Source organism: Oncorhynchus clarkii, chromosome 12 (assembly GCF_045791955.1).
Source record: "Oncorhynchus clarkii lewisi isolate Uvic-CL-2024 chromosome 12, UVic_Ocla_1.0, whole genome shotgun sequence".
Taxonomy (NCBI): Eukaryota; Metazoa; Chordata; class Actinopteri; order Salmoniformes; family Salmonidae; genus Oncorhynchus; species Oncorhynchus clarkii.
The window spans coordinates 17,025,583-17,051,353 of record NC_092158.1 but is presented as its reverse complement, the minus strand read 5'-3'; the positions used below and the strand labels follow the sequence as shown (position 1 = coordinate 17,051,353).

The following is a 25,771-nucleotide window of genomic DNA, read 5'->3' as shown; positions in this document are numbered from 1 at the left end:
AAATAGCTAGTTTACGATAACAGAAGTCAATCTAGTCAGCTGGTTATGTGGCTGCTAGTTGACAGATTAATAGGGTGTATTTTCAGAAAATAAGATTCGTGTTTAGTACACGAAAAAACCCTTGGCCTAACGTTAGCAAGCTAACGGTATCGTGTTATGCTGGCTAGCTTGTCAAAAGAGCTTCTTCCTCGTCCAGTTAGCTAGCAATTTCCAAACGCCAAGGGACAAAACGGTCCACTTGTTATTAATAAAACATTACCGGTCCCAATATTGCTTGTTTCTTTTAACCTATAGCGACATCCATTATTCAAAGTGATCTCTGTATTACCTGTCCCCCAGGCTTTCTCTCCGTCCGAAACTGCGAAAAAAAAAAGTAAGCTAACGTCATCGGCAAACTTAGTGTCATATGATAGGATTTGTCCAATCAGTTGCCAAAACAGCACTGGCAATCGATAGCCTCTTAGGGATCCGCCCCCTTTTTTCAATTTTCGCCTAAAATGACATACCCAAATCTAACAGCCTGTATGTAGCTCAGGACCTAAAGCAGGGATATGCATATTCTTGATACCATTTGAAAAGGAACACTTTGAAGTTTGTGGAAATGTGAAATGAATGTAGGGTAATATAACTCATTAGATCTTGTAAAATATAATACAAAGAAAAAAACGTGCTTTTTTGCATTTTTTTGTACCATCATCTTAGAAATGCAAGAGAAAGGCCATAATGTATTTTAATTTTTTTTATTTACCTTTATTTAACCAGGTAGGCCAGTTGAGAACAAGTTTTCATTTACAACTGCAACCTGGCCAAGATAAAGCAAAGCAGTGCAACAAAAACAACAACAGAGAGTTACACATGGAATAAACAAACACACAGTCAATAACACAATAGAAAAATCTATATGCAGTGTGTGCAAATGAAGTAAGGAGGTAAGGCAATAAATAGGCCAGTAGTGGCGAAGTAATTACAATTGAGCAATTTACACTGGAGTGAAACATGTGCAGATGAGGACGTGCAAGTAGAAATACTGGTGTGCAAAATAGCATAAAAACAAAAACAAATATTATTCTAGCCCAGGCGCAATTTAGATTTTGGCCACTAGATGTAACCAGTGTACGTGCAAACTTTTAGACTGATCCAATGAACAATTGTATTTCTGTTTAACATTTTGTACCAAGACTGCCCAAATGTGCCTAATTGGTTTATTAATACATGTTCAAGTTCATAACTGTGCACTCTCCTCAAACAATAGCATGGTATTATTTCACTGTAATAGCTACTGCAAATTGGACAGTACAGGTAGATTAACAAGAATTTAAGCTTTCTACCAATATCAGATGTCCTGGGAAATATGTCCTGGGAAATGTTTTTGTTACTTACTCCCTCATGCTAATCACATTACATTATCTCAACTGTCCCGCGGGGGACCCACCGATCCTGTAGAGGGGATTTAAACCGTGCGTCTACTATAATAAGAGAGATGAGCAGGACACCTCGAGAGCACCCTTACCTGCTGATCTATAAATTACGTCTCCATAATCTAGCATGGGTAGGATGGTCATCTGAATCAGGGTTAGTTTGGCAGCTAGGGTGAAAGAGGAGTGAATATGATAGAGGAAACCTGAGCGAAGGGCAGTGTACCATCTAGCCATACTCCCAAGTACTTGTATGAGGTGACTACATCAAGCTCTAAACCCTCAGAGGCAGTAATCACACCTGTGGGGAGAGGGGCATTCTTCTTACCAAACCAAACTTTGTTTTGGAGGTGTTCAGAACAAGGTTAAGGGTAGAGAAAGCTTGTTGGACACTAAGAAAGCTTTGTTGTAGAGCATTTAACATAAAATCTGTGGAGGGGCCAGCTGAGTATACGACTGTATCATCTGCATTTAAATGGATGAGAGAGAATCCTCCTGCCCGAGCTATGTTGTTGGTGTAAATTGAGAAGAGCGTGGGGCCTAGGATTGAGCCTTGGGGTAATCCCTTGGTGACAGGCAGTGGCTGAGACAGCAGATTTTCTGACTTTATACACTGCACTCTTTGAGAAAGGTAATTAGCAAACCAGGACCAAGACCCCTCAGAGACACCAATACTCCTTAGCCAGCCCACAAGAATGGAATGGCCTACCATATGAAAAGCTTTGACCAAGTCAATAAAAAGAGGAGAACAACATTGCTTAGAATCAAGGGCAATGGTGACATCATTGAGGACCTTTAAGGTTGAAGTGACACATCCATAGCCTGAGCGGAATCCAGATTTAATAACAAAGAGAATACTATAGACATCAAGAAAGCCAGTCAGTTGATTACTGACTAGTTTTTCCAACACTTTTGAAAAACAGGGCCTATAACAGTTAGGATCAGCTTGATCTCCCCCTTTAAATAAAGGACGAACCGTAGCTGCCTTAAAAAGGTCGGAGTTTGGCTTGGCGATGATAGGGGCAGCAACCTTAAAGAAGAAAGGGTCTAAACCATCTGACCCAGATGTTTTTTGGGGGGTCAAGTTTCAGGAGCTCCTTCAGCACCTCGGACTCAGTGACTGCCTGTAGGGAGAAACTTTGTAGCGGGGAAGGGTAAAAATAGGGAGAAGCATCGGGGATAGTCACATTAGAAGCACGGTGGCTAGGAAGCAATGCAGGTGTAGAAGCACGGTGGCTAGGAAAAACTCCCTAGAAAGGCCAAAACCTAGGAAGAAACCTAGAGAGGAACCAGGCTATGAGGGGTGGCCAGTCCTCTTCTGGCTGTGCCAGGTGGAGATTATAACAGAACATGGCCAAGATGTTCAAATGTTCATAAATGACCAGCATGGTCAAATAATAATAATCACAGTAGTTGTCGAGGGTGCAACAAGTCAGCACCTCAGGAGTAAATGTCAGTTGGCTTTTCATAGCCGATCATTAAGAGTATCTCTACCGCTCCTGCTGTCTCTAGAGAGTTGAAAACAGCAGGTCTGGGACAGGTAGCACGTCCGGTGAGCTGGTCAGGGTTCCATAGCCGCAGGCAGAACAGTTGAAACTGGAGCAGCAGCACGGCCAGGTGGACTGGCGACAGCAAGGAGTCATCATGCCAGGTAGTCCTGAGGCATGGTCCAAGGGCTCAGGTCCTCCGAGAGAGAGAAAGAAAGAGAGAATTAGAGAGAGCATACTTAAATTCACACAGGACACCGGATAAGACAGGAGAAGTACTCCAGATATAACAGACTGTTCCTAGCCCCCCGACACATAACCTACTGGAGGCTGAGACAGGAGGGGCCAGGAAACACTGTGGCCCCATCCGATGATACCCCCAGACAGGGCCAAACAGGCAGGATATAACCCCACCCACTTTGCCAAAGCACAGTGCCCACACCACTAGAGGGATATCTTCAACCACCAACTTACCATCCTGAGACAAAGCCGAGTATAGCCCACAAAGATCTCCACCACGGCACAACCCAGGGGGGGCGCCAACCCAGACAGGAAGATCACGTCAGTGACTCAACACACTCAAGTGACGCACCCCTCCTAGGGACGGCATGGAAGAGCACCAGTAAGCCAGTGACTCAGCCCCTGTAATAGGGTTAGAGGCAGAGAATCCCAGTGGAGAGAGGTGAAACGGCCAGGCAGAGACAGCAAGGGTGGTTCGTTGCTCCAGAGCCTTTCCGTTCACCTTCACACTCCTGGGCCAGACTACACTCAATCATATGACCTACTGAAAAGATGAGTCTTCAGTAAAGACTTAAAGGTTGAGACCGAGTCTGCGTCTCTCACATGGGTAGGCAGACCATTCCATAAAAATGGAGCTCTATAGGAGAAAGCCCTGCCTCCAGCTGTTTGCTTAGAAATTCTAGGGACAATTAGGAGGCCTGCATCTTGTGACCATAGTGTACGTGTAGGTACAGTATGTACGGCAGGACCAAATCGGAAAGATAGGTAGGAGCAAGCCCATGTAATGCTTTGTAGGTTAGCAGTAAGACCTTGAAATCATCCCTTTCCTCAACAGGAAGCCAGTGTAGGGAGGCTAGCACTGGAGTAATATTATCAAATTTTTGGGTTCTAGTCAGGATTCTAGCAGCCGTATTTAGCACTAACTGAAGTTTATCTAGTGCTTTATCCGGGTAGACGTGGGTGAACAGGGAGTACAGGAGGAGACTAAGCACACACCCTTAAGGGGTAGGTGTTGCCCACCCTTACCACCTGGAAGTTCAAGATCCAGTAGCAGAGGGAGGTGTTTAGTCCCAGGGTTCTTAGTATAGTGATGCTCTTGGGGGCACTATGGTCTTGAACGATGAGCTGTAGTCAATGAACAGCATCCCCACCTAGGTGTTCCTACCATCTTTACTTCCACGCATGCAAAGCGCTAACTCACCCTCCATTTGGCAAATCTAAATCAGAATTATATCCCCCTGATTCATTGTTACAAGCAAAAACTCAAAAAGTAAGTACCAATACGAATTTGGTCCGATGAAGCAGATGCTAAGCTACAGGACTGTTTTGTTAGCACAAACTGGAATATGTTCGGAGATTCATCCGATACCATTGAGGAGTTTACCACATTAGTCACGGTGTCACGGCTTTCTTCCTGGGAAGGAGAGGACCAAACCGCAGCGTGGTGTGAATGCATAATTTAATTGATGACGATAAAAAAAAAAACACGAAGTAAACTGTACAAAACCAAATACACAAATAACGACCGTGAAGCTATCCTAAGAACTGTGCTGACACAAGCAACTAACATAGACAATCACCCACAAACAAACAGTGAAACCCAGGCTACCTATGTATGATTCTCAATCAGAGACAACTAATGACACCTGCCTCTGATTGAGAACCATACTAGGCTGAAACATAGAAATCCCCAAAATCATAGAAAAACAAACGTAGACTGCCCACCCCAACTCACGCCCTGACCATACTAAAGAATGACAAAACAAAGGAAATAAAGGTCAGAACGTGACAGTACCACCCCCCCAAAGGTGCGGACTCCGGCCGCAAAACCTTAACCTATAGGGGAGGGTCTGGGTGGGCGTCTGTCCGCGGTGGCGGCTCTGGCGCGGGACGTGGACCCCACTTCACCACAGTCTTTCTCCGCCTCATTGTCCGCCTCCGTGGCCTCCTAAACACGGCGACCCTTCTAAATGGCCCCACTGGACTGAGGGGCAGCTCGGGACTGGCTGACGACTCTGGCAGATCCTGGCTGACTGATGGCTCTGGCAGATCCTGGCTGACTGGCGGCTCTGGCAGATCCTGGCTGACTGGCGGCTCTGGCAGATCCTGGCTGACTGGCGGCTCTGGCAGATCCTGGCTGACTGGCGGCTCTGGCAGATCCTGGCTGACTGGCGGCTCTGGCAGATCCTGGCTGACTGGCGGCTCTGGCAGCTCATGACAGAGAGGCAGCTCAGGCGGCGCTGGGCAGACGGCCAGCTCAGACGGTGCTGGGCAGACTGGAGACTCTGGCAGCGCTGGAGAGGAGGAAGGCTCTGGCAGCGCTGGACAGAGGAACTCTGGCGCCTCTGGACTGAGGGGATCTGGTGCCTCTGGACTGAGGGGCGGAAGCTCTGGCAGTGCCGGACAGGTGGGAGACTCCGGCAGCGCTGGAGAGGAGGAAGGCTCCAGCAGCACTGGACAGGCGGGAGCACCTGTAGGGATGAGACGGAGAGACAGCCTGGTGCGGGGGGCTGCCACCGGAGGGCTGGTGCGTGGAGGTGGTACTGGATAGACCGGACCGTGCAGGCGCACTGGAGCTCTTGAGCACCGAGCCTGCCCAACCTTACTTGGTTGAATGCTCCCGATCGCCCTGCCAGTGTGGCGAGGTGGAATAGTCCGCACTGGGCTGTGCTGGCGAACCGGGGACACCATGCGTAAGGCTGGTGCCATGTACGCCGGCCCAAGGAGATGCACTGGAGACCAGATGCATAGAGCCGGCTTCATGGCACCTGGCTCGATGTCCACTCTAGCCCGGCCGATGCGAGGAGCTGGTATGTACCGCACCGGGCTATGCACCCGCACTGGGGACACCATGCGCTCCTCAGCATAACATGGTGCCTGCCCGGTCTCTCTCGCCCTCCGGTAAGCACAGGAAGTTGGCGCAGGTCTCCTACCTGGCTTCGCCACACTTCCTGTGCCCCCCCCCAATACATTTTTGGGGCTGACTCTCGGGCTTCCATCCGCGCCGCCGTGCTGCCTCCTCATACCAGCACCTCTCTGCCTTCGCTGCCTCCAGCTCTTCTTTGGGGCGACGATATTCTCCTGGCTGTGCCCAGGGTCCTTTACCGTCCAACTCGTCCTCCCATGTCCATTCCTCCTTGCGCTGCTTCTGCTGCCGCTGCCTGTCACCACGCTGCTTGGTCCTGTTGTGGTGGGTGATTCTGTCACGGCTTTCTTCCTGGGAAGGAGAGGACCAAAGCGCAGCGTGGTGTGAATACATAATTTAATAGATGACGACAAAAAAACACAAAGTAAACTGTACAAAACCAAATAAACAAATAACGACCATGAAGCTATCCTAAGAACTGTGCTGACACAAGCAACTAACATAGACAATCCCCCACAAACAAACAGTGAAACCCAGGCTACCTAAGTATGATTCTCAATCAGAGACAACTAATGACACCTGCCTCTGATTGAGAACCATACTAGGCCGAAACATAGAAATCCCCAAAATCATAGAAAAACAAACATAGACTGCCCACCCCAACTCACGCCCTGACCATACTAAATAATGACAAAACAAAGGAAATAAAGGTCAGAACGTGACACACAGGTTCATTAATAACTGCATTGACGACATTGTCCCTGCAGTGACCATAATTACATATCAAAACCAGAAGCCATGGATTACAGGCAACATCTGCACTGAGTTAAAGGCTAGAGCTGTCGCTTTCCAGGAGCGGAATACTAATCCGGAGACATAAGAAATAATGAACCATCAAACAGGCAAAACATAAATACAGGGCAAAGATCAAATCCTACCATAAGGGCCCTGACGCTCGTCGGATGTGGCAGGGCTTGCAAACTGTCATGGATTACAACGGGAAACCCAGCCAAAGGGAATCCTTTCCAGGTGGGAAAGGGCAGTGTGGAGTGCAATAAATATAGCGTCAACTGTTTATCTGTTGGGCCGGTATGAATTGGAGTGGATCTGAAGTGTCTGGGATGATAGTGTTGATGTGAGCCATCACCCGCCTTTCGAAGCATTTCATGGCTACAGATGTGAGTGCTACAGGGTGATAGTCATTTAGGCAGGTTATCTTGGGCACAGGGACTATGGTGGTCTGCTTGGAACATGTAGGTATTACAGACTTGGTCAGGGAGAGTTTGAAAATGTCTGTGAGGACACTTTCCAGCTGGTTTGCGCAAGCTCAGAGTACACTTCCTGGTAATCCGTCTGGCCCTGAGGCCGAGTGAATGTTAACCTGTTTGAAGGTCTTACTCACATCAGCTATGGAGCGTGTAAGCTCACAGTCGTCCGGAACAGCTGGTGCTCTCATACATGGTTCAGTGTTGCTTGCCTGGAAGTGAGCATAGAAGGAATCTAGCTCTTCTGGTAGGCTTGCATAACTGGGCAGCTGGTGGCTGGATTTACCTTTCAACCCCTACCAGGCAAGCTCCAAGGCCAGAACTCTTTGACAGCCTCTATGCTGGCTGCTACTCCTCCTCAAGAACAGCCTGCTGCTAGGTGAGTCTGGTGTCCCTCTTTAGTTCACAATACTTCATGACTTCATTAGAGATACATTTTTTTGCAGTTTTACAGCAAATTTCCTGCAATTCTGCCGATTTCTTTTTGCTATGGGGTGGAGATCATTTCTGCAGTTTTACAGCTAATCTCCTGCAATCCTACGCATTTTGTAATGACTTATGCCATATGATATCTGAGTGAGAATGACTAACAAAATCCTTGTGGGCCCCCTAAAGGTCATGGCCCCTGGGCACCTGCCATGCATGTCCAATCGGTATTCGGCCTTGATTACTACAAGCTTAGATAGCTGGCTAGACTAACTACCAATCTATAAATTGTTAACTGACATGGCTAACTGAGTGAGTGTCAGTGACTGAAATAACAAGAGAAAAAGTGCTGACGCACAACCAAATTTCGTAATTGCACCAGGTGTATTCTGCTATTCTTACTGTTAATATTAAGTTGAGACCCCGACTAAGGTCCTACATTTAAAAAAAAGTAATAATAATAATTGTTTTTTTTTTGGGATATGTCGCCGCATATCGGCCGGGGCCCCTAATCGGACACTTATGTCACTTATGTCTAGAACTGGCCCTGCACACCAGGCTAAAGAGGCTTCATAGAAATTGGTTCCTAAATCAGCTTGAGTTCCAAGCAAGGGATGGGGATCTTTGAAGCTTTCTCCACCAGAGAAAATATTATAAGAAACATTTATATTGAAGAACATTTGCAGCAAGATAATGATTAATGAAGCAAATCTTTAAACGAATAAATTAATTCTGCCAAATGTAGATGACTTGACCTTGATGATACAATTACAAAAGTTGATCAAAAACAAGTATTTCGTGTTATTATTATTATTATTACTATTATTATTACTTTATTAATCCTAATAGAGATAAACAGATAATTAACTCTCCAAATTAACCCATTCATATATATGTTTTACCTGTTAGATTTTATACAAATTATGCCATATTTTTCGTCACAAAATGATGTCAGAGTAGGCGTATACAAGTTTCGGTTCTCCTCTACCCCACTGCTACTGACTGTGGCCTGGAGAATGAAGGGAGACGCTTCTCAATTGTAAGATTACGTTCACAAAAGAAACTGGTAATGCTAAGAAAATATTAATTGCGCCTTCGCTTTTCTCAATCCATAATTGCTGACTTAAATTTGTGGCGTTTTCAACTTGTTTGCCTCTAATATTACAATCATGAGGGAGTAAGGAATTAATATTTGTCGGTGCATGGAGCTTGTTCATTTCCACAAACGCTCCTGATTTTTCCAATGTTATGGTGTCACATCTGGAACACTTTCTCTCTTTTTGAATTCCAAATGTTGAAAATATGAACGAGATCATGTAGTAGTGAAGCTGGCATTTGGATAGCCGTTAACATCAGGACCGGGTGCTGAACATGCCCATGCAGCTGTTTTCACAAGGTGTCTAAATGAGTGCTTTCTGTAGTTAATGGCCAACTTTTCGCTACACCAATGAATGATTGGAGTGGAGACGGATTTCTGGAAGATGCAATAGCTGAATATGATAGGAACTAGGAAGGGCAATGAATGCAAACCTATGGATTTGGAAACGTTCCATACGCGTTGTGCTCTGGTCTAAAAACTCATCCCCCACTTTACCTGTGCGTCCCAAATGAAAAAAGTTGTGAGTCGGTAGGCGGCGCACGTTCACACCTATGTTTTTCACTTCCTTACTTCATTTGAACAGAAAACAAATGCAGGAATGAGACGGGGTTGTCGGCACTGGCCAACACGATCTACTGAATCACAACTATTTCGTAGTGAAACTTCGCGACTGGGACGCAGTATCTAGTTCCAGCCATGATTCAAGCTACCTTTGGGTGACATCCCAGCTTTTTAAAGCTTGTTGTTCATAGAAGGAGTGAATGTGGACAATTATGTTAGTTCCGTCCTAACACACTAAAGAAGAATGAATAACTATTTTGGGGGGGAATAGCATTAGATTTTTCTGATCCTCACCGCAGAGTCAAGACATCGATCCTTCCCTGAGGGTGATCTACATAACTATAGGTTACATTGCGGTCAGTCAATGTGATCAGCTTCGATTCACCTGGCAGTTTCGATTGTAAATTATGATGAAGCTCAGTCGGCAATTCACTGTTTTTGGAAGTGCCATATTCTGTGTTGTTATCTTCTCATTGTACCTGATGCTGGATCACCTGCAATTAGACCATACAAAAAGTCCAAACAACGGTGGGGATAAATTGCAAAATGTAAGTTTTTCTATTTCGTTGGCTGTTTGATTCAGATAAACTACTTATTTTCTCACGTTTTGCAATCTAGATCAGACATGCATGTATAAGATCGTAGCGTATAACTTGAATGCAACGTTGTTTTTACATGGTTGCACAAATATCAATGACTTTGTAAAGTAGCCCATTTCCTCAATATCATATCTATGTTGTGTAGGCAATCACATAGAGAACTGGCGTTGATTGGCTGCTGTAGGCTTCCTAATTAGCCTACAATGTTATAACGTTACATTGTAGGCCTATCCAAGGTTCAAGACAATGTAAACACATGTTCAACTGTAGCCTGTACAGTAGGCGACATACTATCGTTGTGTTACATGATAGAGTCATTGTCTTGCAACAGATATGGTTCCAATGAACACACACACACAAAAAAATGCATATTGAGATCTTATTGTGGGTCAGGTTGTGTGTTGCATAATTCCATTCCTGAATGAGTGAAAACGAGTCTTCCTAAGCATACGGGTTGCCTCCCACAATATTAACAATGTTCCAGTATACACCTATATTATTATACACCTGTTATACACCCAGTGCTGTTGCCCTAGGTCTGAGATCTCTGAGACTAAGTGAAAACTGGTAAAAGTGGTAATGTTTGTGTAACAAGAAGGTGACTGTCCACTTGTTTTCTATATAGTAGTCATTTCCACTTCCTGTCATTTAAGTCTTAAAAAATAACCCTATATACTCTTTGTATTTGTCGCCGTGGATGACATAGGTCCTCATTTTGGTAACCCTACAATAATGTTACATTTATAAAGGTTTACAATTAGTTTATTGGCAGTCAATTAAAATATGAATAGGCTCATTATACCTCATTTATAAACATTCATTGCATAATTATATGCATACTGTATTGTATAAAGCCAGTAAACTTGTTCTCCCCTGTCCCTCCTTCTCGTTCATCAGGGCCAGTTGTCCATCCTGCAGGATAAGATTGACCGCTTGGAGAGACTACTGTCAGAGAACAATGAGATCATAGCCAACATCAGGGACTCTGTGATCAATCTGAAGGAGTCGGTCAAGGATGGCCGTGGGGGTCTTGACGGCGGGAACATGAGCCAAGGGCCCTATCTAGAACTACTGGCTTCGCCTCCACTGGTCCTCCCTATTGACTCACAAGACTGTCAGTTTGCGACAAGGGAGTTCTCCAAGCCAGCAGATGGGGTGCAGGTAAGAGTTTTATAAGGTGGATACAATGAGAAACAAACAGTTCAGGTATTCGTGTAGCAACATTGTTGCAGGGTTGAACTGCGATCGTATCTGTTCAACATACTCCAGGGAAAGTTTGAAGTAAACAAACCTCCATGCACACAGTTAACTGCCAGTGTTTATTTTTATTGAACTCTGAATTTCACCTCTTTTAATAAGATACATCATTATATAAAGAGACACCATAATGATGTCATTACCATGATGCCAACCTTCCATGCTGAATTGCTCCCACCATCAGTGTGAAATATGAAGCCTTGTAATAGCCATGGGGACGATACTTATTGCAATGTGTCGTGGTTATGGTGTTGAAATGAAGGACAAATGTTAAAACCATTACACTACTATTACACTAGCATTACACTATGTGCCAAGAATATGTTATTGAATATTTTTCCAATTAATATTATGAGCACACAGACCGCGTAATGCATTAGTATACAGCTCGAATGAATTCAAACAGGTGTCATTTGAAAAGGTTTGGTTATATTATCTGGTCTGGTTGGACTATCCTTTTCCTTTCCAGGTTGTCCATCAAGTCAGGTGAGGTATTGAATGCCAGCTCATCGGAAATGTTTCTGGTTGTATATGTGGGAAACGTAAGAGGGGACTGCAGTTTGACTTGAAAGACAGGTTTCTTTAGGAAGAGTTAATACCTTTAGTTACAGTTAAGTCACTCTATACACAAGAATGTCACAGATCGAAAAGAAACCTTTCACTCCTGTGCTTAAATAGACAAAATGAGACACCATATGTCTGTATATACATCAGGGCTCATCAACTAGATTCAGCCACGGGCTGATTTTTTCATGAGATGGAATATAGTTACAAATCATTTGTAGACTGCAAATTGACCGCAAGAAGCCCAAACTGATATAATGTTTGACTTAAACATAATCATTTCAAATTTGCTTACATTTATATACGATCACGTGTCTCTCTATTATGGGTGGGAATACTTGGGAACAGATTTCTTAAATTAAAATCGCTTGGAGCTGATTTCCTGGTGTTTTTACAGTCTTTTATGTCTAACAATGAAAATTCCCCAAAATAATAATACAAAATAATGAATATATATATATATATATAATTACAAAAAAATTATACATTTGTTTATGAATATTTTTTGCTCAAAAGACAAATAAATAAAATCACATTTGGCCAACTGCCAGTTGGGGAACCCTGATATACAATATATCTTATCATATTTGTTCTTGACATCAATCATGATAACAAGCTCATTTCTATGATTTGTATTCCTGTTATTAAAATTATGGCTTTAGTTAGTGGCTCTCGTACCATAGAGCAGACAGACATTATTTAATCTTGTCCTCTCTGTATCACATTCCATTCATTCCATCATTTTATTTGGCCAAAAGACAAAGAGACATTTAAGTTAGTGTGAGTCCCAAAGAAACACCAAGCGGTCTCAGTTTGCAGCAGAATTTCTATCTCTCACTTGCATTCTTCTGACCTGCTGATGTCACAGATATGACTGTTATCGTACACATATTTTCAGGAACAGATTCACTGCTTTCTTTCTTTTCTCTGTGGTGGATTAGGCACTTAACTGCCACGGTGACTTAAATTAAACACAAAACTGAATCAAATACATGAAACTTCCTTGAACAAATTCAAGAGTACATAGCCTAATAAAGTGAGGCTTTGCTGCAAACCAGACATTTCAGTAATTTATTTAGCAAATGCTCTTATCCAAAGTGATCATCGAATCCACAACCCTGGCGTTGCAAGTGCCATGCTCTACCAACTGAGCCAGGCGTGGCCCTGTTTACCTCAAGAATATCCCACTATTTGTTTTTTTGTGTTTATTTTTCAGTTGCTAGATGTGTATGACCTCCTGACCTTTGACAACCATGATGGGGGAGTGTGGAAACAAGGCTTTGATATCACCTACCAGGAGAATGAATGGGACAGCGAGCCACTGCAAGTCTTTGTTGTGCCCCACTCACACAATGATCCTGGTAAGCAGTGCACTACTTCTGAGCATTAAACGGACATTACACTCCAAAATCAGGTTGTAGTTCTTCACAATCGATGGCGTGGGACATGTATTTATCTTGACACAAGACTACTTTAGAAGTTTGAAAACAGTTGCAAAATGTTTATTTTGGAGTATATTGTCCCTTTAAAGCTAACCTGGAAACACTGGACATTGTTCTGTGACTTCTTTAATGCTTTGTTTTCTCTACTTAATGCAGTCACACCTTGTGCAGACAGGAAGCAAGGCGTGGGCCGCTCCACAGCAGTGTCAGGATTCATATTTCGCTCCTTCCTGGGTTAATTGTGTTTCCTGGTTTGTGAAGGGAACAAGCATTATACCACAGCACATAACATAAAGCATAACAAGCATTATAGACGGGTCAACTGACAACGTCACGAAAACGATGCATGCGCTTCAATGGGGCAAAAGGCTGTGTGTTGTGATTCTGGATGGCCAGATAGCTACCAACAATGACAAGAAGCTGCCATGTGGGGAATCGTAGGTGACTCATTTCTTGTTTTAAGGAGGTTTGAGTGATGTCACGTCTATGCTAATATGGCTACAATTCGCTACCTAGCTAACCAACAACTGTAACAATGTATTTGAGAGACAACAGGTGCTCATTGTGCAAATGTATTTATGTTTTCAATAAGTATTGCAGACTAAATATAGTTTACATGTTGTCAACAATCTTAGCCAACCCAGTCTGTTTTGCACCATAGTTGTGCACATGTCTGTGTTGTTGCTAAACAACCAACCCGTCTATACCACAATATAAACTGGGTGGTTAGAACCCTGAATGCTGATTGGCTGACAGCCGTGGTATATCAGACTATATACCACAATATGGCACCAGGTGCCTTATTGCCATTATAACCTGGTTACTAATGTAATTAGAGCAGTAAAAATAACAGCTTTGTCATACCCATGGTATACGGTCTGATATACCATGGCTGTCAGCCAATCAGCATTCAGGGCTCAAACCACCCAGTTTATAATGTGGCATAGACGTGTTGCTTAATTATACAACATGAAGATGTGTGTGGGGTGGCACCACTACTGTAACAATGGATAAAGAGACCTATCCTATCGGTTTTGACCATCAGTGTGTTTGACCTTTCATTATAAAAGAGGGCTTTCTGCTTCCTTTCATTCAAATGGCCTGATATTTATTGACAAGATGACATAGAGCAATTGATGAAAGTCTTGTCCTGTTACCTTTAGAAAAAATAATTACAGTACCAGTCAAAAGTTTAGACACACCAACTCATTCAAGGGTTTTTCTTTATTTTTTACTACTTACTACATTGTAGAATAATAGTGAATACATCAAAGCAAATCAAAGAAGCCACCCTTTGCCTTGATGACAGCTTTGCACACTCTTGGCATTCTCTCAACCAGCTTCATGAGGGATGCTTTTCCAACAGTCTTGAAGGAGTTCCCACCTATGCTAAGCACTTGTTGTATGCTTTTCATCCACTCTGCAGTCCAACTCATCCCAAACCATCTCAATTGGAATGAGGTCGGGTGATTGTGGAGGCCAGGTCATCTGATGCAGCACTATCACTCTCATTGGTCAAATAGCCCTTACATAGCCTGGAGGTGTGTTTCGGTCTTTGTCCTGTTGAAAAACAAATGATAAGCGCAAACCAGGTGAGATTGTGTATTGCTGCGGAATGCTGTGGTAGCCATGCTGGTTAAGTGTGCCTTGAATTCTAAATAAATCACTGACATTGTCACCAGCAAAGCACCCACACACCTCTGTACTGGTTCCCCCTGTATATAGCCTACACAGTGACTCTGTACTGGTTCCCCCTGTATATAGCCTCCACATTGACTCTGTACTGGTTCCCCCTGTATATAGCCTCCACATTGACTCTGTACCGGTAACCCCTGTATATAGCCTCCACATTGATTCTGTACTGGTTCCCCCTGTATATAGCCTCCACATTGACTCTGTACTGGTTCCCCCTGTATATAGCCTCCACATTGACTCTGTACTGGTTCCCCCTGTATATAGCCTCCACATTGACTCTGTACTGGTTCCCCCTGTATATAGCCTCCACATTGACTCTGTACTGGTTCCCCCTGTATATAGCCTCCACATTGACTCTGTACTGGTTCCCCCTGTATATACCTTCCACATTGACTCTGTACTGGTTCCCCCTGTATATAACCTCCACATTGACTCTGTACTGGTTCCCCCTGTATATAGCCTCCACATTGACTCTGTACTGGTTCCCCCTGTATATAGCCTCCACATTGACTCTGTACTGGTTCCCCCTGTATATAACCTCCACATTGACTCTGTACTGGTTCCCCCTGTATATAGCCTCCACATTGACTCTGTACTGGTTCCCCCTGTATATAGCCTCCACATTGACTCTGTACTGGTTCCCCCTGTATATAGCCTCCACATTGACTCTGTACTGGTTCCCCCTGTATATAGCCTCCACATTGACTCTGTACTGGTTCCCCCTGTATATAGCCTCCACATTGACTCTGTACTGGTTCCCCCTGTATATAGCCTCCACATTGACTCTGTACTGGTTCCCCCTGTATATAGCCTCCACATTGACTCTGTACTGGTTCCCCCTGTATATAGCCTCCACATTGACTCTGTACTGGTTCCCCCTGTATATAGCCTCCACATTGACTATGTACTGGTTCCCCCTGTATATAGCCTCCACATTGACTCTGTACTGGTTCCCCCTGTATATAGCCTCCACATTGACTCTGTACTGGTTCCCCCTGTATACAGCCTCGTTACTGCTGCTCTTTAACTATTACTGCTGCTCTTTTATTGATATTTTTTTAAACTTATTTATTTTTTACTCAACACGTATTTTTCTTAAAACCGCGTTGTTGGTTTAAGAGCTTGTAAGTAAACAATTCACTGTAAGGTGAAGGTGTAATACCTGTTGTATTCTGCGCATGTGACAAATACAATTTGATTTGATTTGATTTGAAGCTGTCAATAAGGCAAAGTGTGGCTACTTTCAATAATCTTACTTTTTAATTTGTTTAACCCCTTTTTGGCTAGTGCATGTTTCCATGTGTTATTTTATAGTTTTGATGTCTTCGCTATTATTCTACAATGTAGAAAATACTAAAATGTGTAAATATGTACTGCTACTGTGTATATATATCAGAAAAAGAATACAATTGATCAGACGCATCAGAAGCCTGTTTTTAAAAATTTCCTCAAAAGTACATTTTGCACAAAAACACAGCCTTTTAATGCTGTGTTTGCAGTGTGACTTAAATGCGTAGTCCCTCACTAGACATTCCAGAGACTAAGGCGTTAGTGTAGGCACTAAGAGCAGTCAGTGCTGGGCGTTTGTCACATCACGTGTAAGCACAGAAGCAGCATCTGCAGTCCAGTTACAGCCAAGGCCAGCCTATTCTTTGTGCCTGAGATTGGGTAATTCTTCAGTAACCCAAGCTGGCTTTCTGGGTTAACTGGGCTGGTTCTCCCTTAGAGTTGTATACAGTAGCTAAAGACAATACTCACGCCCTTGCACAGTTTAAAAGCACTCATGTCTGTGTGTCTTCTACTGAATTATTTATCCTATTTTATCTTGCAGTGGAAATACTTTTTTGAATGCATTGATTTTCATTGGAAATATGATGACATTTTTTTGTTAAATCAATGGATGTGGCAAATTGATTGAACCTCATGTTCTGCTCATTCACCTGATTATGATGGCTTTATTGACTCAGTTTATTGACTCTGTGGCAGACACACACACAGACAGATAGTCTACAGTTGTAATGTATGCTCTACCACTTTGTACGCTCTCAGGATGGCTGAAGACGTTTGACGACTACTACCGGGACCAGACCCAGCACATCCTGAACAACATAGTAGTGAAACTCCATGAGGACAGCCGCAGGAAAATGATCTGGTCCGAGATCTCATACTTCTCCAAGTGGTGGGACAACATCGACAACCAGAAGAGAGACGCTGTCAAGAGGTAGTCTGTCTGTCTGTCTGTCTGTCTGTCTGTCTGTCTGTCTGTCTGTCTGTCTGTCTGTCTGTCATTCCCACTCCTCTGATATTCCCATTTTAATTAAAGCAAGGTTATGCCTTGCTTAGGGCCAGCGGTTTTATAGGGTTTCTAAAAAATGAAATGAAATGAAATTAGAAGTGACCCACTGGACCAAAACTGGTCAAATCAAAGTCATTTTAACAAAAAAAAAATATATGTTATAACTAGGGTTGGGTAGTATTCAGATGTTCATACCGTCATACCATTTCTGGACCATACGCTATACGCTATTACCGGAAGTGCACGCAAGAAGCACTATTTTTTGACGCACAAAACAAATTAGGCAACAGGGATCTTGATCCAGGAAGGGATTTAATGTCTCTGCTTTAACCAAGAAGCTTGATCTTGACATCTAGACACTTAGCTAGCAAGTTAGCAAACCAAATGCATAGCTGGAGCCCTGAGCCGGGTATGATTTATTTGACACTTAGATTTAGATTTCTTAAAATGAACTTACACTGAGTGTACAAAATTTTAGGAACACCGTCCTAATATTGCTTTGCAGCCCTTTCCCCCTCAGAACAGCCTCAATTCATCAGGGCATGGACTACAAGGTGTGGGATGCTGGCTCATGTTGACCCCAGTGCTTCCCACAGTTGTGTCACGTTAGATGGTTGTCTTTTGGGTGGTGGACCATTGTTGATACACGGGAAACTTGAGTGTGAAAAACCAATCAGCATTGCAGTTCTTGACACACTCAAATCAGAGCCTCGCACCTACTACAATATCCCATTCAAAGGCACTTCAATCTGTGGTCTTGCCCATTCACCCTCTGAATGGCACACATACACAATCCATATCTCAATTGTCTCGAAGCTGAAAAATCCTTCTTTAACCTGTCTCCTCCCCTTCATCTACACTAATTGAAGTGGATTTAACCTGTCTCCTCCCCTTCATCTACACTGATTGAAGTGGATTTAACCTGTCTCCTCCCCTTCATCTACACTGATTGAAGTGGATTTAACCTGTCTCCTCCCCTTCATCTACACTGATTGAAGTGGATTTAACCTGTCTCCTCCCCTTCATCTACACTGATTGAAGTGGATTTAACCTGTCTCCTCCCCTTCATCTACACTGATTGAAGTGGATTTAACCTGTCTCCTCTCCTTCATCTATACTGATTGAAGTGGATTTAACAGGTGACATCAATAAGGGATCACAGCTTTCACCTGTATTCACCTGGTCAGTCTATGTCATGTCTATGTCATGGAAAGAGCAGGTGTCCCTAATGGTTTGTACACTCAGTGTATAGTTAGTTATAAGCAGTGGCATAGCATGTACTCCTGCAGCTGCGGCAAGGGGAAATACCCCGGTATACGGTATAAACGGTATATTGCCCAAGCCTAGTGAAGGCGTAAGGGAACGTAAGGGATTTTCGTAATTTTTCACATAACTTTTAAAATAAATCCTAGTTTACAGTAAAAAAATATTCCTCTGCCTGGTAACATGAGTAAATTGGTTTGAATTGCCTTAACCAGCCAAACTGACTATGGTCTTGAGGTCATCAAATCAATTTTGTTTGTGAGAGGCATATAGGTTAACACGGGCACATAGGTAAACACATGTTCTCGCTCAATCTGCCTCAGTCTCTTTAGCCACTTTAATAATAAAAAATAGGATGTAATAAATGTATCACTAGTCACTTTAAACAGTGCCACTTTTTATAATGTTTACATACCCTACATTACTCACCTCATATGTATATACTGCACTCTATACCATCTACTGCATCTTGCCTATGCCATTCGGCCATCGCTCATCCATATATTTATATGTACATATTCTTATTCCTTCCTTTATTTTTGTGTGTAAAAGGTAGTTGTTGTGAAATTGTTAGATTACTTGTTAGACATTACTGCATGGTTGGAACTAGAAGCACAAGCATTTCGCTACACTCGCATTAACATCTGCTAACCATGTGTATGTGACCAATAAAATTTGATTTGTCCCCTTGGGAATGTAATGGTTGCCAGTCAGGGGTTTCTCTGGAAGTGACATGGGGGATTCAGAGGGTTCTCTACTTCAGAAAACAGCCCCAAAAGCAAGAAGCAGGGTGTCACAAATGTTGTATTGGCCATGCTCACAACGAGCTACTGACGGGTAGGGTTCAGCAGCTAGCCTTGGGGGATACACAAACTGTGTATGAAATGCAATAAACATTTCAGCTGCAGGTTAGAATTCCAATTAGGAGCACAAGCAAACAGCCTTAAGGTGAAGGATGGAGAGAGATCTAACACAAATATTTATTCACTATTGATTTGATGCGCAGGGAGTTCTAAGCAAACCAGATCCATTTTTTTTGTTGAGAATATTCTGTGTTATTATACTATTTTTTTGTTGAGTGTTATTGCTTATGTAATAATTTATTTTCTTGCATGTTTTATTTTATGTCAGCAAATTGAAGGTCTGGCGCTTAATGATAAAATGTTCCCTGTTACAGTACACGGAGAAGCATCGCTCGAGAAATTTGAACGAACGACCGACCTCATTAATTCTTTAGAACTTTTAGAATTGGAAAGGAACATGTTTTTGAGCGGCGTGTTTCGGTTTGTTGAAGGGACTTGTCCATCCGTCCTCGTTAGGATGCGGTGTTGCTATCTGCTCAGTGAAGATGGCACCTGCTTTCACCACTCCAACTCTTCAACACCAGGACAGACCTACACGACACACCACTTCCACCAGTCCGATCGTAGAACAATGAAGGAAACCTTCTGGTGATTGAATGATGCGAGAGAAATATCACATTTCCGTGGAGAGAAAATAAAGAGCAATTTCAACTTGTTATTACGAAAATTGCTGAGTCGTTGTCCATTGTTTTTCTTATCCATGCTCTTATTTAAGGGGCTTGCCAGGGACACGTTAGGGAAGTCTGCAATTGAAATATGCTCGGCGAACAGAGAAAAGATGCTGAATCGCAATCATAGCAAGGTTTCCTGTCCTAAAGAGAGATGGGAGTAACTCCTGAGGTTGTTGATTTTACTCTTTGGATTTAGGAGTAAGACAATTCGCAATAAGTAGGGCCCAGATTTTTTTTCTTAGCCACACACGAGGTGATGTCTCTTGCAACTAAGGGTGCGTTCGTAAATTCACTCTGGCTATCTACACCGATTTCAGAGCACTCTCGTCTGAGTGAGCCAGAGCACAGAATAACTGATCAATTTACAAACGCGCAACCCTCTTCTGAATATGACCGGTGTCAGTAAACATCTGCAAAAAAAACATTAAATTGTTGTTTTCTCATTTGTGTTTGGAAGTAGCTAGCAAGCTAGCCAACTTTAGTCAGTTAGCTTGGGTGCCTGACTCACGTTGTGAGGTCACAACACTCGAATCAACCCTACTCCTCGGCCAGAGTGTCCAGTGTGTGCTATGAACGCTCTGAGATTTACAAACGGACAGTTCCTCTGTGGAGATTAGAGAACCTTCCAGAAGGACAACCGTCTCTGTAGCACTCCACCAATCAGGCCTCTATGCTACAGTGACAACGCTCTGAATTTATGAACCCCCAGAACGCACTCTTACAAACACACCCTAAGATCTATTACACCTTTAGAAAGTCTTATTTTTAGGGTGGCAAAATTCCGGTAACTCTCCCAAAATTCCCCGGTTTTCCAGAAATCCTGGTTTGAGGTTTCCTAGTATTCCTGCTGATTCCCTTGGAATTCCAGGAATCTTCCAACCAGGATTTCTGGAAAACTGAGGAATTTGGACAAGTTACTGGAATTTTGCAGGCCCCTGACCATATAACATCCATTTTGTAATCTGGTATTTTACAATTACTATATATTTTTTTACAATTAATATGCATTCAACCTACAATTTTGAATTGAAAAATAAGCTCATAAATTGATAAAGCTGCATGGTTTTTGAATAGCTTTTTTTTTCTTATTTTGGCTTTGAGCTATGAAATGGTAATTGACTGAGCTGATTGTCTTAGAGCCTGAATGATAATTTTCCTCTATGTTGTTTAGTCTGTTTGAGCAAGGCCAGTTGGAGATCACAACGGGAGGCTGGGTGATGCCTGATGAAGCCAACTCGCATTACTTTGCATTAATTGACCAGCTATTGGAGGGACACCAATGGTTGGAGAGAAATGTGGGTGAGTGCATAAAATATCAGGAGTTAGTTATTTGGAAAGAGATCATACAAAGGACATTTGTTGGCAAGCACAACATATTGGTTATTTTGCATGATTCAAACAAAATGATTAGCACACTTTAACCATCAGAGATTTTATCTTTTGATTTATATATCAAAAAAATGTATTTATAATGCCCTTTTTACATCAGCCAATGTCACCAAGTGCTTATACAGAATCCCAGCCAAAACCCCCAAACAGCAAGCAATGCAGAAAAACTCCTTAGAAAAGCAGGAACCTAGGAAGAAACCTAGAAAGGAACCATGCTCTGAAGGGTGGCCAGACCTCTTTCTGGCTGTGCTGGGTGGAGATTATAAGAGTACGTGGCCATTAATCGTTCTTCAAGATGTTCAAACGTTCATAGATGACCAGCAGGGTCAAATAATAATCGCAGCAGTTGTAGATTGTGCAACAGGTTAGCACCTCGGGAGTAAATGACAGTTGGCTTTTCATAGCCGAGCATTCAGAGGTTGAGATAGCAGATGCGATAGAGAGAGAGTGTCGTGAACAGCAGGTCCGGGACAGGGTAGCACGTCCAGTGAACAGGTCAGGGTTCCATAGCCGCAGGCAAAACAGTTGAAACTGGAGCAGCAGCACGACAGGGTAGCATGACAAGGTATGAACAGATGAACCCAGTGGCAGCTGGTGACTTAAAAAGTTATGGAGGATGACTGATGCAAATGTGTTGATTCAGAGTTCAGACAACCTTTTAATTATGCTGTGACCTGTGTAACCAATGTTTATTTCAAGGAATTTTATGTAATGTTTCATAGTTTTTTATTGTTTATAATTTTTCCTCAAAAAAGGAGGACTGTTGCCAACCTCCTCTGCATGAACCTGAATTCTCCCTCTATTCTCCCCTGTTAGGAGTGAAACCCCAGACGGGCTGGGCTGTGGATCCGTTTGGCCACTCCCCTACCCAGGCGTACCTGTTGAAACAGGCTGGCCTGGCCAACATGCTCATCCAGAGGGTGCACTACTCCGTCAAGAAACACTTTGCCAGTCAGAAGACCCTGGAGTTCTTCTGGAGACAGAACTGGGGCAAGTAACCAGACTAAATGTAGCCCTGTAGCTCTCCCAGGGTGCTCTTCCAGAGTCTGTGTTTCCCCTAGCTAGAAGGTAAGGGGTCCTGCCCCACTTATACAATTGTAGGGGAAACACAGCTCAGTGTTTACACTACTGTAGCATTCAACATGCAGGAGATCCAGTCCTCACGCCTCTGTTCTCAGTGGTTCAGGTACTATCTTAGCCATTAAATTAAGCATTTAGCATATACAAAGTCCTAGTTCTACTGCAAGTCTATGGACAGAAACAAAATAACATGACCTCAGAGTGACTAGTACATACTCATGTAGTCAGTAGAAAACAAATCCTTCCAATTCCTGTACATTTGGTGTGACAGATGCTATGGATGGTTTGATGCCGTGTGTTGAACTCTGGGCAGTCAGCTTGTGTAACTAACAGCACTCGGATAAGCGACAGCAGCATCTGCTGCCTACAGTGTTGAGCCGCTCAGACCATCAGCAGGGGGATTTCTCATGTCCATAAATAATTATGTGGGTGCTTTTATTAGTCCAATTTAACACATGTACAAGTGTGTATTTGATTTTTATGCATATCCCAATTCCCCCTGAGACATGCTCAGAGAGTGGGGTCACAGCCTGGTTTAGCCATTATTAACAGTGACCCTGGAGCAATTAGGGTTAAGTGCCTTGCACAAGGGCACGTCAACAGATATTTCACCTAGTCGGCTCGAGGATTCGAACTAGCGACCTTTTGGTTACTGGCCCAACGCTCTAACCGCCAGGCTACCTACCTTACAGAAGTGTCATATGAAGGCATGCTCCTTTCTCTTTGGTCTCATCTTATAGCATCTGTGGTAGAAGGGATTCTCTTTGTATGGACTGAGGTCTGCATGGCTTAAACATGTCTGGCTGGTACATCATGCAATGAACAGACCTGGGTTCAAATGTGACAGGCGTGCCAGATGGGCGGGTTTGCACTTTTGCGACAATTCCGTTGGTTCCATTGCTCCAGGCCAGCTTGAAAGAAAACAAACAGTTTGAACCTTGGTCTGGTGATGAGCTTGGTGATTTGTAAGAAGAATGTAGACCACAGCCTCATGACTAGAGGGATGGAGAGTTTGGAGGTCAAAGGTCTGATTCACATTGGCCATGAACCATCTGCTGTGTGTGTGTGTGTGTGTGTGTGTGTGTGTGTGTGTGTGTGTGTGTATGTGTGTATGCGTGTGTGTATGTGTGTGTGTATGTGTGTGTGTGTGTGTGTGACAGGGAGCAGTTGGTAACAGAACAGGCATTAGTTAGTTAGTGGTTTCATGCAGCTATGATGCATCTAAACGGGTGATTACTCAAACCTCTAAGCCAAATGATGTAGTACTCATTCATGCTTTTCACTAGGTAGACAGACGCCTAAATAGTCTGCAATGCCAAAGAGAGCGTCTGTCTGTACAAGTTGTTATTTACGTCATGAAAATGATCAAATACTGTTATGATTATTTAATAGCAGACAATGATGAAAGATCAGATCAGGTTATGTTCTGTTCGTATGGTTTCATGTTATCCTCAGTATTATAGAGTTGAGTTGAGTACTTCTTGATGAAAAATTAGTACTGTTTGTTTGGCAATGTGGTGCAGTTCTCCCAGTATGGCCAAAGGGGATACACACTCTAATGATATAACTTAGACTCTGGACAATGTTTTGAAATATATTATCTACATGAGTAAAAGTCTTGTGGGTTTTAAGTTGAAAGACTTGAATGAAATTAAAGTTGAATGAATAGTTGAATAACAGTCTGAGAATGTTGTTTTACCTAGCATACTCACTATACTGGTCAAATAGCACTAAAATATGCTATATTATAGAAGCGTTCTGGACACTGTCGTCTGTATGCTCGTCACCCTCTATATTCCCTTCAGGGTAGGATCAATTCCATTTAATTTCCAGTCAATTCAGGAAGTACAATGATTCCAATTCTAATTCTCTTCCAATACTTTTCAATGAGGAACACTTGGAATTGGAATTTGGTTTACTTTCTGAATTGACTAGAACTTAAATGGAATTGACCCCAACCCTGATTCCCTCTATTCAATATAATATGCAGGGGTCCAATACATGTCATGGAAAACTGACATTGCTGTAGTGGTTGGTAACGCCTCTCTGTGGTCTTGTTTTGAGAGACAGACATCCTGTGGAATAATAGAGAGCATGGCTAGAAATGTGCCATGTGGGAGATGACAGGAAGTGGGCCCCTCCCACTGCTGGACAAATAGGATTTAATCTCTCTCGCCAATTAGTCATCAGTTCAATGCCAGATCAGATTATATCCACCAAAGTTATTTAATATCATTGTCATCGACTAGGCATGAGTTTTAATTCTAACAAAGTATAAATGTTAGTACTTTTGAAAAGCGCGTGCATGACATGGCCAGTCTCTTTGAGATAGAAATGTAATTACATGCTAGCTATATGTTTACAGTCCATGTTCTCAAATGTTGTCTTTGCACTGTCAAATGCAAGTACCACGCATGAAGTACCTGTAAGAAAAAATACATCTATTTTATGTTCTATTTTAATATTCTATTTTATTCTATTTCAAATCAAGTCAAATTGCGTTTGTCGCATATAAATATTGTTAACGCAGGTGCAGCAAAATGCTTATGTTTCTAGCTCCATACCGAACAATACAAAACAATACACACATCCAAAAAAGAAAAGGAAAGAAATTAAGAAATATCACAATGTTGTATTTCATGTTCTATCTGTGTACAGACCCAGCCTCCAGCACGGACATTCTATGCCACATGATGCCCTTCTACAGTTATGATGTTCCCCACACGTGTGGTCCCGACCCCAAGATCTGCTGCCAGTTTGACTTCAAAAGACTTCCTGGTGGGCGGGTCAGCTGTCCCTGGAGGGTCCCCCCTCAGCCAATCACGGATGGAAACGTACAACAGAGGTGACCAATTACATAGAAATGGATTGAGAATGATATACTGTATTATTATTATTATAATAATAATCTATAACCACTGGACTTGGCTGTGAAATACAACATTCAAATTACAAAATCTTTATTGTCCCATTGGATTTACTTGAGGCATGAAATTGTCTTTGGCTTGAGGCTCACAGTAAAAAAAAAAGGCTTTCCTCTCCCTGGTACAGAATATTTTTTACAAACACTGGTTTATGTGGTAGACAGACAGTCCACATTCTCTCCATGTTGATGGTGTTATGGTGTCTCCATGTTGATGGTGTTATGGTGTCCTCAGTGTGATGGTGTTATAGACAAGGATCAAACACGTTGTGTGAACAAGATAAGACATTGACGCCACTGTTTGGATAATCTGTTGTGGTAATAGAAATTTCAGATGGCGTCTGTTTTTCTAACAGAAGGCTCTGATGAT

At 42.8% G+C, this 25,771-nt stretch overlaps 2 protein-coding genes across 3 annotated transcripts in view; one reads left to right on the top strand and one right to left on the bottom strand.

Moving 5' to 3' along the window:
• LOC139422782 (E3 ubiquitin-protein ligase Praja-2-like) overlaps positions 1 to 25,771 on the bottom strand; it is a 158,015-nt gene that overhangs the window by 12,440 nt on the left and 119,804 nt on the right. Inside the window, exon 1 of one of the 2 annotated variants that reach the window (XM_071174124.1) lies at positions 329 to 402. The exons of the other annotated variant lie outside the window; for it this stretch is intronic. The gene's annotated coding sequence lies outside the window, so the exon portion shown is untranslated. Of the gene's footprint in view, positions 1 to 328; positions 403 to 25,771 lie in introns of those variants that run through there. 2 annotated transcript variants of the gene reach the window in all.
• Positions 9,387 to 25,771, top strand: part of LOC139422779 (alpha-mannosidase 2-like) — a 54,670-nt gene continuing 38,285 nt past the window's right edge. Inside the window, exons 1-7 of the mRNA XM_071174117.1 lie at positions 9,387 to 9,907; positions 10,856 to 11,119; positions 12,996 to 13,140; positions 16,966 to 17,137; positions 21,181 to 21,308; positions 22,215 to 22,388; positions 25,137 to 25,323. Coding sequence (XP_071030218.1) covers positions 9,767 to 9,907; positions 10,856 to 11,119; positions 12,996 to 13,140; positions 16,966 to 17,137; positions 21,181 to 21,308; positions 22,215 to 22,388; positions 25,137 to 25,323 — 1,211 coding nt within the window. The 5' untranslated portion in view covers positions 9,387 to 9,766. The remainder of the gene's footprint in view (positions 9,908 to 10,855; positions 11,120 to 12,995; positions 13,141 to 16,965; positions 17,138 to 21,180; positions 21,309 to 22,214; positions 22,389 to 25,136; positions 25,324 to 25,771) is intronic.